We start from the raw sequence: 17,625 nt of genomic DNA on the forward strand, positions 1-17,625 counted from the left end.
TTTTCAGTCTAAGTGACATTTCTGAACACTTTTACTTTCTTACAAACAACTTCACCAGTTTCTTCTGGTGAAAATTCAAAAATAAAAGTTTTGTCTCATATTGTTTTAACTTCATAGTCTGCACTAATTTCAAAACATCGTCCCCAAAAATCTGGATGCGCATTAAAACTGTCTAGACATATTTTATTAGATGTATATATTTTTATAATTGAACGTTGGGATATCATGTGGAATTAGAGCAAGTAAGAACATCTGTGTGTCCAAATGACATGTGTATTCAGACAAAACCAGAGGCAGAAATATAACTGATGACACACAAAATACAACCGTTACCTCCATAGGTTTCAATAGTTGTGAAAGTACTGTCCATCAATGAATTTTGCAAACGCCGTGTCTTTCACTACCATATTCTGAATTAAACCGAACTTCCTGGATGATTATTATTATTATTGTCTCAGCACAAAAAATACATGCAGTCCCCTTTGCATGAATGCAAGGATGTCTCTAAACATCTTCATTTTTCTGCTCTGTTCCTTATTCACTACAATTCTACTTTATTATTAGGAATATGTACCAAGTCAAAGGACTAAGCTCTAAAACCTGAACCTCAGCTGAAATTTAACCAGGTGCTTCAGGTCCAGCCTTGTTTCTGAGGAGGTTTTTATCATTTAGAAAAATGAGCTATGAACTAAGATGATATTAAAGCGTGAACGCTGGGAGGACATGAGGGACTCTGGAAGCAAATCTCCAACTGCTTTTAAGATCTGTGTGAAACTGTACGAAATGATCTTCAGTTTTTTCAGTCAACATCCTCCTCTCCTGTGGAACCAGCTTGGGTTGAGGACTTCTCCCCTCCAGCTGTTCCCTGATTTCATCCATCTTAGATTTCCCTTTTATTTGCCCCTATTTCTGTTTGGATTGGATTCCACCTTTTGTTGGATTTGTATTTTTACTTCTGCAGTACCTTTTATTCTGGTCATCATTAAATTGACTTTAATTTGCTCATCCTGCCTCTTCTCACCTGTGGCAGCTGGAAGTTTTTTCCCCTACAACAACCTTTACTTACTCTGGAGGCTTCAGTCTCTGGGATCTTGTAAAGCACCTTGAGACAGATTCTTATTGGCTAAATATAAATCAAATTCAGTTGAATTAACAATACCAAACACATCCAGTAAACTTTAATTTGGCTTTAACAGACGGAGTCAGTGACCGTTTACACCATAAACAAACAAACAACTAAAGATAAGATGAACACATCTAAAATCAACTGCAGGTTTGAAGCCAACATGTTTTACAAATATTACAGCATTGTGTGTACTGTGTTATTGCCTAAAAACAAATATAATCACATATGCTAAATTGATAAGGTGGTGCAGTCTCCGACTCCACGCTGCAGTGAACTTTATTCAGGATCTGAGAAAAGCAGGAAGCCGTTGAAGATGATCCTTTTCTCCCGGGTGTCTCGTGCATCATTGCCCGTCTGCTGGTCCTTAAAGGACTCGAGCCAAACCCTCTGTCCGACCGTCAGCTGTAAGACCACGCCACCGGACAGCACCTGAGACATAACAGAGAGAGCATGAACCAAGAGCAAGGAGAATGAATATATGTAAAAAAAATAAAATAAAATAAAAAAGAATGTCCTTCTTGAGATCCTTTGCCATTTGTTGTCACATAAATCCAAGAAACAGATATGATATATTAGAAAATAAAAAGTTGGTTGGGGTCCTGGGACTTCCTGTCCATTGTCTGCTCTCCTTGGGGGAACGGTTGCACCATCACAGCCATCTTTAAACACTCTTCATCCTCATTCTGCATGGTGACACAGTCACTGCATCCTCTGGTGAACATTTAAACCGTGTATACAAACCGTGAACATTAAGGACTACTGTGGTTTAGTTATCTGCTGTGTTATACAAACATGTATGTGTAGACTTAAACACGAGTGTATGAAACTTTTGTGCCATGGTTGTTGTCTACCCCAGCGTAATCTTTCTCTTTTGTGTGCCTTTTAGGATTGTCAGCTTGCTCTCCGGCCGAGACCGGGTGATGTTCTTTGTTGTGTTTCTCAACAGGTGTAGCAGTTGCTGCTTGGTGTATCCCTCTTTTTCTCTCCATCCCCCCCCCCCCCCCCCCCCCCTTTTTCTCTCAACTCCTGTCCACTCTATCTTTCCTTCTCTTTCTCTCTCCGTGTCAGGTTCAGCAATATTATGTAAAGGTCCATCCACCAACATGTATAAAAAATAAAATAAAGTTTAACTGAGATTATCAAGAGGAGCCTTATCATTCATAAAGCTCCCCTTGGCAAATCAAAATCTGCTCAGCACAATATAAAGAACAGATCATTATTCTGCTTGCTTCGATGCTGGACAGGACAAAAAAAAAAAAAAAAAAAAAAAAGAAAATAAAAAGTCAAAGTGGGAAAAATGACTTCCATCTCGTCATGTTTCATTCATGGCTCTCTGAGTCAGGAATAATCAACAATTTATGTGGGTGCTCTATCAAAGATTTGAAAATGACCTGTTCGTTGTTTCTGTTGATGTTGCTGTTGCTGTTGTAATCACAGAATCCCAGCTTATTGGTCAAAGCTTCAGAGGCTATCTGCAGGCATAAGCTGACCTGCAAACACACAACACACAGCACAAATAAAATGACAATAATGGAGCTTAAGGTGCAGGTAACTCAGACAAGTTAGAAGTCTCTCTGCAGGTTTTTTTTTTTTTTCATTTCAACAAGCACAATTCACTCCACATTCCACTTTAGACAAAGAAACTACAGTAGCTCAGGTGTTGGAGAGGACCACACAGGTCAGTCTTCTCAATGATCCTCGATCTTTGGTCCATGCCCCTGTTTCTGGTTCTTCTCCTTGGTTCTTCTCCCACTGTTGATCAGTATTGACCACTGCAGACCAGCAACATCCCACAAAAAGCTGCAGTCCCGGAGATGACCCATCTAGCCATCACAGTCTGGTTCTCAAATCCTTTCACTTGAACATTTTTCCTGCTACTAACATCAACTCTGAGGACAAAATTTGCTGCTTGATATATCCCACCCACCAACAGGAGCCATGTTGGATGTATAGTGAAAAGAAGTGCTTTATCTGTTCCTACAAGTGTTGGAACAGGCTTCATTGCCAAGAGACGCTCTCAATACCCAGACCTGTAGTGAAGTAGAGCCAGACAGAAAGGTCAAATACAAGCATGTAGAAAGCATGACAGCTAACAGAGAGACAAAGGGACAACAAGGACAGATACATGCTTAACAAACGGACAGAGCAGAAGTGAAAGCCAATCAAAGGTTTTGGTTCTTGTCAACATCGCTCAAATCCTTCCTCTTGAACATTTTAATCAGATTGTCAGTCGATCGATCTGTTTCTCTTGGACCTTCACACCTTTTAACGTGCCTACATGAAAAGACCAAGACAGGGAGAGAAGCAGTGAAGACGTCCCAGACGCAGAACAAAGTCAATGTTCTACGTAAAAGGAGGAGTGGGGGTGGGTTGAAAAATAAAGGATTTAGCTCCAAAAGAGTGTGTGCGTGTTACCTTGGCCATAGCCTGGAACGTGAAGTAGTAAACACCAGGTACCCTGCAGGTGAAGTAGCCCGTGGCAGCGTTAAAGTCACCAGGTTTGTTGACTATGGTTTCCTGGTAAGTTATCACCTAACACACACATGATCAGTACAATCAGCTTTAACTCGCGGGGTCATCCAGATTCATTATATTTATTCAAGAATTTCCAGATAAAACATTTAGAAACGAAACAGGTGAGAGAGCCATAGGCGTCGGACTGAACCTGGTTATATAGAGGATAAGTGTTCGCCGTCCTGACCACGGAGAAGGCTGATCGGGCATCTGGCTGAGAGGACTGCTGTCCTGTAAGGACAAGGTATAAACATCTGAATGAAATAAATAAGAGGTGGATTAAGGATGTGGTCAGTCTGGTGACATTTTAGTTTAAGATTTAATGTCCGAGCCACTCTCAATCTCTACATGCCGTTCATGCTGGATTCTTGATAAGCAATCAAGAGGGAAAATAAAACATGCATGTTTTATATGACTAAGACAAATAGTTTAATATGATATATTCACCTTATTGTTTTGAATCTCATTACAACAGACCATCTGCCCATTAGCACATAGAGCCTTGCCCAAACAATTTGATTAGGGCGGCAGATAATAAGTTCCCAACGGAGAGACTCCAGACCAGAGTTTCAGACACAAATAAATCTTCCAGATTAGAGATTCATTCATTCATCTTCCAGTCTATCACAGGGCTAACACAGAGAGACAGACAACCATTCACACCTACAGCCAATTCAGAATCACCAATTAACCTAATGAGCACGTCTTTGGACGGTGGGAGGAAGCTGGAGTACCCGGATAGTAAATCAACTAAATCAACTTGAATAGACTCCAAAGACCCTCCCAGCTTGTGAAACACAGTCAAAAAGCAAAGAATAACCAAACATCTTTACCTCCAGGTTAACATAAAACCACTTTATGAAGATGTGGGGAAAAATTTACAAACATAAATATTCATAGTTGATTTAGTTTGTCAAATGCTCTATTTGTGTGAGTTTGCTGCAGTACCACGAATGGCCACTGGGACACATTAGCATTATGACTATGTTGAATTCTTTTAACACAAGCCCTGCAGCCCTGAATGTTTGCAGACATGACCTGGAGGAACTATTATGTAAAAGTATAAAGGACCAAGTCAGTCAGACTGGACATTAAGTGGACTTAACAGTGCCAGCTGTTGTCTTTTTTAGGACGTTAGCATGATATATGTTGTAAGGTCAGAAGTTGTGTCATTACCGGCGCCAGAGCTCTTTCCATCTGGGCCGGGGCGACCGGGGTGTCCGGGGAGACCCGCTGGCCCCAAGTTTCCACGGTAACCTTTGGGACCTATGACCCCTTGCGATCCCCGGCTACCCATCTCGCCCTTCAGCCTCAGCAGAACGCTTGCATCCACCGGACCGTCGACCCTCTCAGCTGGAGACGGACAGATGCATGATAAATAGAATAGCAATACCAATAGCAACGTTTTTGTCCACATGGTGGCAATAAAAATATTCAAAAGGATGATTATTTACACAACATCAATCATCTTGGCAAATATAAATCGCTATTCACTCTCTTTTAGCTCCATTTTTGGTCCCCACCACCTAATGAGGAACATATCTGGCTCCTAAACTATTTTATCTACCACAATGTGAATTAATAACAGGAACCAGGAAATGTCTGGTCAGTTTGTGATTACATTACAAAGGGAAGTTTAGGTTTCATGCAAAAGTGCTGTCTCATTAACAACTTTCACCTGGCTCTCCTTTCTCTCCCTTCACTCCGGGCCATCCATCTCTGCCCTTTGCTCCTGCCTCTCCTGGTCGTCCGTCTGTTCCTTTGCAGCTCACGTCACATCGGATGGTGGACAGCAGAGAGGCCATGCCCACCAGAACAGCCAATTTATAATAACCTCCCATGGTCCAAGACATTCAGTCAGGAATAATCAACTCTTTTTCTGTTTAAAAGATGAATGAGATGGTGTTGAGGATGATGGAAGCCAAAATGTAAGAAAGAGATTTAAAAAAGAAATGTGTGAAGAACGATTTGACACTGAGGTCACTCTGGTCTGGGGATTTTAGAAACCGTTTTACAACTAATAACCAACAATCAGCATCCATGTGCAGCAGGCTGTGATACAATTTACATCAATTTAAATGTATGAGAAAACAGTTAAGATAAAGCACCAGACATTATGTGGCCACTTTATTTATCTGCGCCATGGTGGGAAATTTGACTGAATTAACTTGTAATGTTTAAGATGCAAGGGATAAGTGAAGAAGAGATGAACGATTAAATATTTGATTAAAGTTTACAGTTTTGTGGTATTGTGTACGAACTAATGACGGCAAAACAAGCACTTCAGATGAAGACATAAATGTCAAGTCTCTTTAAGTTCACAAAGAAATGAACAGAAATTAATGTTCATCTAAAGGAAAACAAATTCATCTACAACTGATCTCAGTTAAAAATGTTTCATTTGTGTCTCAAGGTGCAATTTGAGGACAGTTGGTCCAGACACAAAAAAATAAATAAATACAAATTTGGTCTGTGAAGGATCCAGGTCATGGTATATCCAAAAGAAGTTCAGTTCAAAACTGAAGAAGTTACTCGGATGAAACGTCTTCAAGAGACTTGAAAAGTCCAGTTGCCCTTGTTTCAGCTTTTTTTGAATTTAATGTTTTGTTCACCCATGTGAAAACAGTCTAAAAACAATGCAGATGTAGATGGTGTGGACAGGACTGCTATTTATTTACATGCAAAAGATTTGTGTGTACGTAAACAAGATAAATAAATACATATCAATATATGCATACAGCAGTATTTACAGTGAAAAGTATTTGTACATTTGCATAAGTTAAAAGAAAAACAGGACAGTGCTGTTAAAGTGTAATACTAGTATGAGTTACTTTTAAAAACAACTTGCAGAAGCTTAAACTTCACTGCAGATATTGATCCATCTCTGTAAATGTTATGTCTTAACTAACAGTTGTTTTATTCTGACACTGAGTTTTGTAATTAATAGTTAAATGTTCATATTTTACTTACCAGTCAAGTCTTATGAGGTTTGAAACGGCAATGACGGGATTTCCTTCTTTTGCTCTGAACAGACTTCTTGTTGGACAAAAAAAAAAAAAAAGGTCAATGACTTGTTCAGACACACACACGCCCAAACTTGTGTTTCTATCTTTGAAAGGACTTTCCTAATTGTAAGCGCTACCCTAAATTCATGTCTTAATAGGTTTTAACTGTAAAAGCTGTGGGGCCCAGAAAAAAAGTTTTCCTACAACATTAATATTCTATGTAAAATTGTCTTCTTACAACTTAATTAAAAACAAGAGCACACACACACTGACTCTAAAACGAATCTGCAAGGAAATGAAACTCCTGATCTGACAGAAAGATTTTCAGATCAGTCTGACGCAAGTTCATTTCTCGCAAATAAAAAGATTTGCTTGTTTTAAAAACTAAACACAGAACTAAGAGCCACGTTTCCACGGTAAAAACTGAATACGCCCCACTAAAGAGATGAGGAGAACATAGTTTTTTTTTTATTTGACCGCGTTATCAGGCGAAGTAAAAGTAGATTGTGTTTCTGGTGCAACATCGCCCACTATCAAGGTGCGTGGAAAAGAAATGTAATGTAGTAACAAATGCAGACGGGCAGAAATGTTCTCTTTGGAGAACTGTGTATTTTGTCCTTGCCATGTACACCATGGTTGTTCAGGGTTCTCCTGGTGGTGGATGAACATTAACATTACCCAATGTGAGTGAGGCCTTTTGTTTACGGAGTGATCTTTGTTGGTCGACCACTCCTGTGGAGGGTAACAGTCCACAGTTCACAATCTGTCTGACTGTGGATTTGTTGATTTTAAACTCTTTAGAGATGGTTTTGAAACCTTTTCCAGACTGATGAACGACAACAACTCTTTTTCTTAAGTCCTCGGAAAGCTCCTTTGTCTGAGCCATCATACACTTTCACAAACATGTGAAAGTGATGAGACTGTTACAAATACCAGATTGTTTTTAAATTAAAATCATTACATTGATTAGAGACACTTCTGAACAAATGGACTCTAATTTGGTCATGAAATTAACTTGTAATCATAGAGGTGCATTTAATTTAGCACCTCACAGATATGTAATATTGGCTAATTTTCCTGAATAAACAAACACAAAAGGATAATATTTCGGTTTCATTCATGGGTTTGTTTGGTCTACTTTCTTTCAGCACTTGTGTAAACATCTGCTGATGTTTTGAGATATTTTTATTCATAAATGTAGAAAATTCGGAGGGAAGCACAAATTAAGCAGCGCTGTACCAGCCATGAGACACCTGAAAGTGAGTGTTGGATTTATTGTCATGAGCTTTCAGGTCAATCATTGGATCAGACTTGCAAAAGAGATGAATGGTCAGCATGGCTGGTAGGTATATATGTAGATGTATGTGAGTGGTCGGCTTGATACCACTTTACTTTCCTGTGAAGTTTCTTCTTAAACACTAGCATATTTCTTATTTCTAGTGTATTCTGTGTCAGAATATGTGGCCTTCAAAGTCTGCAACATGAACTTAAAACACACTACATTAGACATCAGACTGTGAGTCATTCAAGCCCTTTACATAACATCAGAACCATTTGACCGAACCTTTAAAATCAGTCAAATGTAGCTGTATGCGGAGGGAAGTGCATTAAGTTTTTAGATTGGACAACTGAAGACTAAAAGAGATAATTACAGAAAATTATAACACAGGAACACGAGAATAAAATTAGATGATATACATGAACTGATTAAACGGCTGACATGGATATTGTGCACACCACAAACCCAAAAAGTCTCATTGATCCTGAAGTTTCTGCAGTTTGGGCGCCCACGTGTGGTCATTTGATGCAACAACAGCAATTACTCATAATATAATTTTTTTTTGTGTATTTACCGTATACTGTAGCTTCAATACAAATGTCTGCATGAAGGAAAATTATTGCTGCCTATCCACCTATCAAGCTCTGTGGTATCTACTGTGGTCTACAGTTCCTTGTGCCCACCTGTTCCTTAACTTACTGACCCCGAGTGATTCAGAATAAAAAAACTTGTCCTCGTATTCTTACTTGAATGTTTGTAACCTGTTCCTCTTCATGTTGTGGGATTATCACCAGTCACCTGCTAGATCTCCAGTCCTGTTCAGCACCACTCTACCCGTTCACAGCTAGTTTAGTGTGCTTCCTACGTGCTTTCATCTTAACCCACCTGCCACAACCAACCATCGGCAACATTCAGCCTCAGTCTGGCCATTGATTGGAGATTAGTGAACCATTAATACCACCCAAGTTAATCACTAGTCATGTGAGTTTCAGGTTACCGAACAACTAAACTCCCCAGCAGTCATTTGAGGCTGGAGACATGGATGAAACATCTTGAAGAAACCCAGCTGTGAAAAACCAGTTGCCCTTATTTCATATCTAAATCATGACCTGAATTAGTGAAAATCTCCACAGACATAAAGTCAAGTACTCATTGGTTAACAACAACAAAACAAAAGATCTGATCTGCTTCAGGCGTGTTTTAAGATTTTAAGAGCCCTCCTATTTAGATTTGACACCTTTTACCTACAAATGAATCTAAACGAAAGCTAAAGAAACTCTCCACTTTTGTCTCATTATCGTGTTTTTTATTCCTAAAGTAGCAAAAAACATAATTTCCCTCTTCTGTTAACAGATTTTTGGAGGACACTGTTCTGGCTTCCTACCTGCCTTCATCTTAGCCCACCTGCCACAACCAGCCATCCCCAACGGTCAACCACAGCCTCATCTCTACCTGACGAAATTCAAAACAAATATTACTCTTCACTACAAAAGTCTGGAGATGCATTAAAACAGCTGTCCCCAGAAAGTTTTATCTACTCATACCTTTTTCATCTGGCCATTTATTGGTCGTTAGAGAACCACTGGTACCATCCAAGTTAATCTTAACAATTCCTCAAATTATAGGTGAATATCAGATGGCCAGCACCCACAGATGTTCCCAGTAAACTCCACAGCAGTCATTTGGAAGTGGAGACTTGGATGAAACACCTTGAAAAAAAAACGAAAAAAAAAACAAGACCAGCTGCCCTTATTTCAGCTTGTTTTTTAATTTAAACCATGACCTGAATTAGTGAGAATCTCCACAGACATAAAGGCAAGTATTCATTATTAGGTAACAATAATAAAACTGAAGATTTGATCTGCTTCAGGCATGTTTTAAGACTTTAAAAGTCTGCTTATTTAATTTTTTTACATAACAATAAATGTATACAAAAGCTAAAGAAAGTCTCCACTTTCGTTTCATTGTCATGTTTTGATTCCTAAAGTAGCAAAAACACAACTTCCATTATTTTCATTTTTCTCATTCTCATTGAGATAGATTTTAGACCAGATAAAAATGTTCTGCTCTGAATGATTTTCCATAATTCTCACTTTAACTACAAGATAATCGAAATGTGAAACATCCTGCCTTAGGGAGATTCATTTGAAAACAGCCTTCTAATGCAAAACTCTCGATGTGCATCAGTGCAAACACCCAAAAGAAACAACCAAAATACACATGTTAAAAGAAAACTTTATAAAAGCAGCAGTATCTGAACAGTTTTGGATCTCAGGGCCACACAGCTAGCACATCTAAATCCCCATCATCGTCATCATCCTCATAATCTAACTGAGGTGCTCTCTTGTTACAGAGACCTTGTTTGGTAAAATCTTCAGCGGGAATTCATTTAAAGTCCCCATGCATGGAAACATCCTGTCAATGAAAGTGTGTGTGAAGGTCTGGATGAGTGTGTTGGCATCAGGGTCAGAGAACAACAGCTTCCCTTTGTTCCAGTCCAGATGAACTCTGATCTTCTGGAGCTTCTTCTTCACTTTGAGAACAGTCGGCGGATCTCCCATCACACGTGAGCTGTATTTGCCGTTGTAGAACTCTATTTGCCAGAATCCAGATTTTACACGTCCCTTCTTCTGCACGGTCTCTGCTGCCACGCCCACAAACCAAGCCGCGTTGTCTCCAACTGCAACATCCCAGCTGAGAGTGCCCGAGCTGAAGCCTTCGGCGCCCCGGACAGAGCGATGGTAGTCTGTCCTCTCTGGGTTTTCAGGAAGCCGACGCCTCTCTCCGTGACTCACACTGGTCAAATCTTCAGACACAATGAATTCTGGGTTGGCAGTGTTTGGATCCAGAATCACAGGAGAGTATGTGACCAAACTCTTCATCTTGTTCCAGATGTTGAAGGTCAGGTTTCCCAGATGTTTGGCCACATCTATAAGAGCTCCTGAGACCAGCTGTGGATCCTCCATCAGGGGGCGCTGTTGGACTCTTTCCACTGCAGCCTTGCAGTTCTGCAGGAATGAGACGTCTTCAGCTCTCAGCTCCTTCTCTGTGACTCTGATTGTGTCTGAAAGAGCTGCTATCTCTCTGCTCAGAAAATCAATCTTCTCTTTCATCATCTGACTCTTGTGTTCCTCTTCCTTCCTCAGAGCAGTGATCCTGACCTCCTCTTCCTCTTGTAGAAACTGGTGAAGCTTCTTAAACTGCTCCTTAATCTGCCTCTCTGTTTGTTGAGCCTGGACCTTAATGTGTTCTGCTGTTTGATCACAGTTTCCTTTTACATGCTGAAAGATCTTCAGTTTTTCCTGAACAGGTTCCAGGAGTTTCTGTAGTTCCCTTTTGTGCTCATGTGCAAATTCATGGATGGGTCTGAACCTGTGGTTGATGTGTGACTTTGAATCCCGACAGATGAGACATGCTGGTTGTTGATGATCCAGACAAAACAGCTTTAGTTTCTCAGAGTGCAGACTGCAGAAAGGTTCAGACCCGGCTGACACTCTCTGATTTCTCTCCAGCAAAAAGGCCTCACACAGGTTCTTTAAAGCCAGGTTACGAGGTGGATCACTCCTTGATGATTTCCTTTTACAAATCGGGCACTCCTGAATGGGTTTACCTCTCCACCAGCTCTGCAGACAGTCTTTACAGAAGCTGTGGCTGCACGACAGGACAACAGGATCTTTGAAGATGTCCTGGCAAATAGGACAAGAGAGATCATCCTCAGACTGGAAAGGCATTAGGACCCGTGGGAGAATCATAAAAAAACAGGAAGTCAGTCAGTCATGGCTAATCTTCTTCCTCTGGAAAGTTCCCTGAAAGATACATTCAATAGTTTATTTTTTTGCTCCTTAAATTTACAGTTCAGAAATGCACTGAGGCTCAAGTTATTTGCTGCTGTAGCGTTCCTCCCTCGGGTGAAGTTGTATCTGGTCTGAAGTAGATTGTTGCAGTCTCTCTCTCTCTCGGGGTGTGTGTGCGTTTCTTCCTGGTGAAGGTGCAGCCACACTGTTTCCTGGTTTTTCTCAGATGAGTTATAGGTGGAGCTTTGTCAGGTGATCTGTGTCACGCTGTGGTGCCATTATCTTAAGGCACAAGTTTTCTTGAGCTGTTCATTAATCTCGTACAGCAGTAACACTTTTACTGTTTGTGCACTCACCAAGAAAACGACAGAGAAGAACTCCGCTATTATGTACTGAGCTAGGTGATTAGGTAAACTATTCAGAAATAGTATTTATGTATATTTGATACTTTGTTTCCCTTGCCGTTGTCATGTGGGTTTTCTTGGTCTGCAACAATATTCAAGTGGCGGTACGTATCAAAGTAACATGCCAGGACTTCCCAGAACATGAATGAGATCAACATTATTCACTTCACCGGTTTGTAATTTTAAAGTTGTGGCTGGTGTATTTTGTATTATATAATATAATTATAAATAAAAATGCTTTACAAAAATTGAAACGCAATAAAATCATAAAAAATTGTCACCTACATTAATAATGCAGTTGTAATTGTGTTATGTAGAGCTAAAATGACAAAACAACTGTCAGTATCCAAACATATGGACATAACTGTTTATACAGAAGCATGATTTATGAGAATATGTTAATTAGTATGCTAATAAATATGAAGGACAGCAACATTTTTCTTTGTGGTCATGCTGTGTCATGAACGCATCAGTGGAATCCAAAAACACTCCAATTATTTTTAATTATGGTTAACATAACCAAAGCAGACAAAACCAAAGCAGAATCATAAGCAAAATAAACATCAGTAAATATTTGAAAAGCTGAAATCACAAGATATTGTCAAGAAGGGTTGCGGGTAAGGAGGTTAGGACCCAGATGCACGACATAGAGGACCGAGGCAGGAGTAGGCGAAAATACAATAAATAGAAACCCAAGAAACTAATCAAACCATGACAGAAAACATGACCGATATAAATACAAAAAAAAGCTATAATACCAATAATTTTTTGAACATCAATAATAATCAATCCCAAGCCACGTAAAATGTATTTTATTGCCTAGTGTATCATGCACCAGCCTCCTCAACCTTGACCAAACTAAAAAGTCAAGAAGTTACATATTAATAACGGAAAACATGAAATGTTGTATATGTGTAGTATATTTTGACTCTGGTAGTATTATTTCTTGACTCTGGGTCAATATTGAAATCCACTGTAGGAGCTATAAATCCAAGTTAATAAAAGCAGCAAGCTTCAAACTTTTCAAACCCAATAGAATAGAAGTAGAAACGTGACCACATATCTCAAAATAACCTGTAACCACATTGTCATCACTAACTAAGCTGTTTCATTGTTGCAAAGATTTTCACTGGAGCTATTTTAAGTTGGTTTTCCTTCTTATTGCTGAAGTATGGAAACAACTTCTCAGTGAAAGTGTGCATGAAGGCGTGAATGCGTGTGTTGGTACTGGGATCAGAGAATAAAAGCTTTCCTCTATCCCAGTCCAAATGAACTCTGATCTTCTGGAGATTCTTCACTGGGAGAACGATGTGGGGATCTGATGGAGAGGCTGCTACATATTTACCATCGGTTAACCCAATTCTCCACAATCCAGACTTTATGTCTCCCTTCCTTTGGATAGACTCGGATGCCACACCCAGGACCCAGCCTGCATTGTCTCCAACTTCAACATCCCAGCTGTGAGTACCTGAGTTAAAGCCCTCTGAGCCGAGCACAATACGATAGTGGTCAAACCTTTCTGGGTTTTCAGGAAGCTTTTGTTTCTTTTCACATCTCACACTGGTCAGATTTTCAGACAGGGTCAGTTCTGGATGAGCAGTGTTTGGATCCAGAATCACAGGACTGTAGGAGACCTTCTCCTTCATCTTGTTCCAGATGTTAAAGGTCAAGTTTCCCAGATGTTTGGCCACATCTATGAGAGCTCCTGAGACCAGCTGTGGATCATCCATCAGGGGGCGCTGCTGGACTCTTTCCACTGCAGCCTTGAAGTTCTGCAGGAATGAGATGTCTTCAGCTCTCAGCTCCTTCTCTGTGACTCTGATTGTGTCTGAAAGAGCTGCTATCTCTCTGTTCAGACTTTTAATCCTCTCCTTCACTGCTTTACTTTTTTGCTGTTCTTCCTCTCTCAGAGCAGTGATCCTGGCCTCCTCTTCCTCATGTAGAAACTGATGAAGCTTCTTAAACTGCTCCTTAATCTGCTTCACTGTTTGATGAGCCTGGACCTTGATGTGATTTGCTGTTTGAGCACAGTTGTCATTAACTTTTTCAAAGATCTTCAGTTTCTCCTGTACAGGCTTCAAGGCTTTACGTAGCTCCTCTCTGTGATCCTGTGCAGCTTCATCAATCGGTCTGAATTTGTGATTGTTGTGTATTTTTGAATCTCTACAGACGACACACACTGGCTGCTGATGGTCCAGACAGAACAGTCTGAGTCTCTCAGAGTGCAGACTGCAGAGAGGCTCAGTCTTTGTAGAAGCTTCCTGATCTCTCTCCAGTACGAAGGCCTCACACAGGTTCTTTAACACCAGGTTACTGAGTGGTTCATCCTTTGATGATCTTCTGTTACAAACTGGGCACTGCTCTATTTGTTTCTCCCTCCACCAACTCTGCAAACAATCATTACAGAAGCTGTGACTGCACAAGAGGATAATGGGGTCTTTGAAGATGTCGTGGCAGATGGGACACAAAAGATCCCTCTCTGAATGGGAAGCCATTTTCACCTTGAGAGTACCTAAAAATACACCAGGAAGAAAGTTAGACTGGAAACACCCCTGCAAGTCTACTTACTTTCACTTTGATTCTGTTTATTTTTCAGCCAGTGTCGAGTTTAAATTAAGTAGTAGCATTCTACTACTGCATCATTTACCTCCGCTCCTTGAGTTGTGAAATGCTGTGGCCAGTCTCAAAGCATTCGTCTTTTCCAGCGAACAGTGAAGAAAAACGAACTCAGTTTCCTGCTTGTTTATGGTGATGTAAGGTAGGAGGCGGAGCTCTGTCAAACCACCGATGTGGTTCAGTTAAGGTAGCTCTCACCGGAGAGTCAAACAGTCACACTGCTTGGAAATTGGCTCATTGTGTCAGCATGCCTTTCATGGGAAGAGCACTGAGAATTCATGGCGAGTTCTGTCTTGCAGGGTCTCGGAGAACGCAAACCAGGTGTATTTACACTGGCATCCACATGTTTTGGAAGAAATCTGAAAAAACAAGGGATGACAAATGCAGTGACACCTTGGTTGCAGACCTCAACAGGTTTTCATTCATTCATCCTCTGTACCCGCTTGTTCCTGCGAAGGGCTGCGGGGTCTGCTGGAGCCTATCCCAGCTGTCAGATTTTCACGATGTAAAAATGAAATAAAGAACAAAAATAAACAAATACAATATTATTATTATTAGCTTCCAATCCACAAACTGCTCAATAAAAAAAATGTATTTAATCAAAGTGGAATCATATCAGAATTTTTGAATATTTATTTTAAAAATTACAAACTATGCACTGACCCTAAAAAGCATTGGGGAAAAAAATCAAAAGGTAAAAAAATAACAACAGACAAAAATGAAGATAAAATAACTGGACTGCCTAAATCTAGTTTAATTTAACTACACCACTACTTGGATAAGTGTCTACTAGCTTGACACATCTTGATTAGGGATGTGCCCTGGCTGTTTCTGGGCCATTCCAAATCCATCTTTTTGTTGATTTGAATGTGGATCATTGTCATGTCGAAAGTTGAAAGTTCTCTTTAATCTCAGCTCTAGAAGATTCTGTGCCATAACCAACCGGTACTTGGTGCCAAATTAATGAATCCCTCCATCTTCCCTAAAGCCCCAGTCACAGCTTTAGAAAAGCAGTTGCAAACCACGGTGCGTCGTCCTCACCGTGAGTGCGGTGTTGTTTTGTTGATGAGCTGTATTGTTGTCTTGCTTCACAATTTCATCAGACCATAACGTATTTCCTTTTGGTTCTGGGAGAGTGAGTCTATGTTTTTGGGTAAATCTAATCAGGCTTGCTTGTGTTTTTCATCAGAAAATATTTGCTACTTGTTGGATAAAGAATAGTGAGGTAGTTGTTACATATAGGAAGGAACCAGTGCATGTCAGAAAGAACTGCAGTTCCTTTAATGTTGTTGCCAGGCTCTTGACAGCCTCCCTCACTAGTTTTTTTGTTATCTTGTAATCAATTTTGGAAGGATTTCGAATTATATTTCCTCCAGTTTTTTATGACCATCTTATATTTCAACAATGAGATTGTGGCGGTGTAACCAGTAAGATGTCATAAAAATCACAAGAACACAAAGAGATTTATTTGAAATTAATCAGTCGATTTAGGTCAAGACGGGTATGCCCGACATGACAAGAATTTTAGCGCTGATGCCTCACAGCAAGAAGGTCCTGGGTTCGAATCCATGGGCTGACTGGGCCTTTCTGTGTGGAGTTTGCATGTTCTCCCTGTGTCTGCGTGGGTTCTCTCCAGGTACTCCAGCTTCCTCCCACCATCCAAAGACATGCTCATTAGGTTAATTGGTGATTCTAAATTGGCCGTAGGTGTGAATGTGAGTGTGAATGGTTGTCTGTCTCTCTGTGTTAGCCCTGCGATAGACTGGTGACCTGTCCAGGGTGTACCCCACCTTTCGCCCAGTGACAGCTGGGACAGGCTCCAGCAGACCCCGTGACCCTTCACAGGAACAAGCGGGTATAGAAGATGAATGAATGAATGAATGAATGAATGAATGAATGATGGGAATTTTATTCTGAACATAGCCAAATACTCATTTACAAAAGCATGTGCACACTCATGCTGATTATTTTTTAATTTTTAAAGTAGTCTGTTGTGTGATGAAAGTCAAGTCGACACAGACTAGTCACTGATGATGTCACTAATAAAAACACAGTAGAAAGTAATGCTTTGCAACAATGAAATCTATATTCTTGACCTGAATACATACGCTGAGAACAGACAGCTCATGTGCTACATACTGTGAACTGTAGATATGTATAGCCTGTACAAAAGCAGGCAGCAACTCAGCACCATCAGTAGCATTTAATAGTACTCCACAGTGTGTTGTAAGATGGGATAGTGTAACAAAAAAAAAATGCAGTATTTATTTCCTTAGAGCCTTCTCTGTGTATAGCAGCTGAAGGCTCTAATAACTCTAACAATAAAATTCACCAGGAAATTGTTGATGTGCAGCCTCCTTCTCTTTGTTACCGCAAGATGTTTGGTAAAGTTGTTAATTGACTGCTGTTGAGAGGATTTAGAACGTTCCTCTGCTAGCGTTAGCGGATGCCTTTTCACATGAGGGTGAATTATAGTAGTACTTTTGTTGTATTTCAGGACTGACATACATATTCTGCATGTCACGGTGGAATGGGCTTCATCTTTAGTGAAGTATTTCCATACACTTGATGAACTGCTGCTAGTTTGCTGCAGTGACCCTCTGTGCTCCTCACCTGTCTTCTCAGAGGCGTCCGCATGGTTACTGTCACGTAATCAGTGACTAGTAGTGAAGTCAACAAACCGACAAGTCGCCTAGTCTGTACAACCCCTAATTCACATTAAATTAGATCTAAGAACTGTACACTGTTTTTCTATTAAAGACTCTGCAGTGAGGAAAATACTAGAACTAATCAAAATAGTCAAGTTGCCCAACACACAGATCACCAAATACCTCAAATACCATACTAACCACAAAGTTAAGTGGAACCTTAAGAAAAATAAGTCATT

The 17,625-nt window shown here is 40.2% G+C and overlaps 3 protein-coding genes across 3 annotated transcripts; all 3 read right to left on the minus strand.

Moving 5' to 3' along the window:
- Positions 1–1,161: 1,161 nt before the first annotated feature.
- c1qa (complement component 1, q subcomponent, A chain) lies at positions 1,162–7,623 on the minus strand. Its single transcript, XM_084542496.1, has 7 exons — positions 6,611–7,623; positions 5,319–5,519; positions 4,817–4,993; positions 3,792–3,871; positions 3,542–3,658; positions 2,518–2,616; positions 1,162–1,555 (listed from the first exon to the last, which is right to left on the minus strand). Exons 2-7 carry the CDS (start codon positions 5,491–5,493, stop codon positions 1,403–1,405), a joined length of 801 nt encoding a protein of 266 aa, XP_084398622.1. The 5' UTR covers positions 5,494–5,519; positions 6,611–7,623; the 3' UTR covers positions 1,162–1,402.
- Positions 7,620–12,493, minus strand: LOC311486576 (nuclear factor 7, ovary-like). Its single transcript, XM_084542478.1, has one exon. It carries the CDS (start codon positions 11,674–11,676, stop codon positions 10,252–10,254), a length of 1,425 nt encoding a protein of 474 aa, XP_084398604.1. The 5' UTR covers positions 11,677–12,493; the 3' UTR covers positions 7,620–10,251.
- Positions 12,494–12,606: 113 nt separating this feature from the next.
- Positions 12,607–15,285, minus strand: LOC311486578 (nuclear factor 7, brain-like). The gene is made up of 2 exons (XM_084542480.1): positions 14,770–15,285; positions 12,607–14,634 (listed from the first exon to the last, which is right to left on the minus strand). Exon 2 carries the CDS (start codon positions 14,615–14,617, stop codon positions 13,217–13,219), a length of 1,401 nt encoding a protein of 466 aa, XP_084398606.1. The 5' UTR covers positions 14,618–14,634; positions 14,770–15,285; the 3' UTR covers positions 12,607–13,216.
- Positions 15,286–17,625: the final 2,340 nt, after the last annotated feature.

This window comes from Chelon labrosus (genome assembly GCF_963514085.1).
Source record: "Chelon labrosus genome assembly, chromosome: 4".
NCBI lineage: Eukaryota > Metazoa > Chordata > Actinopteri > Mugiliformes > Mugilidae > Chelon > Chelon labrosus.

What these genes read in the sequence shown, in the direction of transcription:
- LOC311486576 (XM_084542478.1), bottom strand. Translation starts at nt 11,676, where the DNA reads ATGATTCTCCCACGGGTCCTAATGCCTTTCCAGTCTGAGGATGATCTC.
- c1qa (XM_084542496.1), bottom strand. Translation starts at nt 5,493, where the DNA reads ATGTCTTGGACCATGGGAGGTTATTATAAATTGGCTGTTCTGGTGGGC. An exon ending in TGGAAAGAGCTCTGGCGCCG is followed by an intron (nt 3,872 to 4,816) that starts GTAATGACACAA and finishes TTGTCCTTACAG; the next exon opens with GACAGCAGTCCTCTCAGCCA. An exon ending in CGTTCCAGGCTATGGCCAAG is followed by an intron (nt 2,617 to 3,541) that starts GTAACACGCACA and finishes GTGTGTTTGCAG; the next exon opens with GTCAGCTTATGCCTGCAGAT.
- LOC311486578 (XM_084542480.1), bottom strand. Translation starts at nt 14,617, where the DNA reads ATGGCTTCCCATTCAGAGAGGGATCTTTTGTGTCCCATCTGCCACGAC.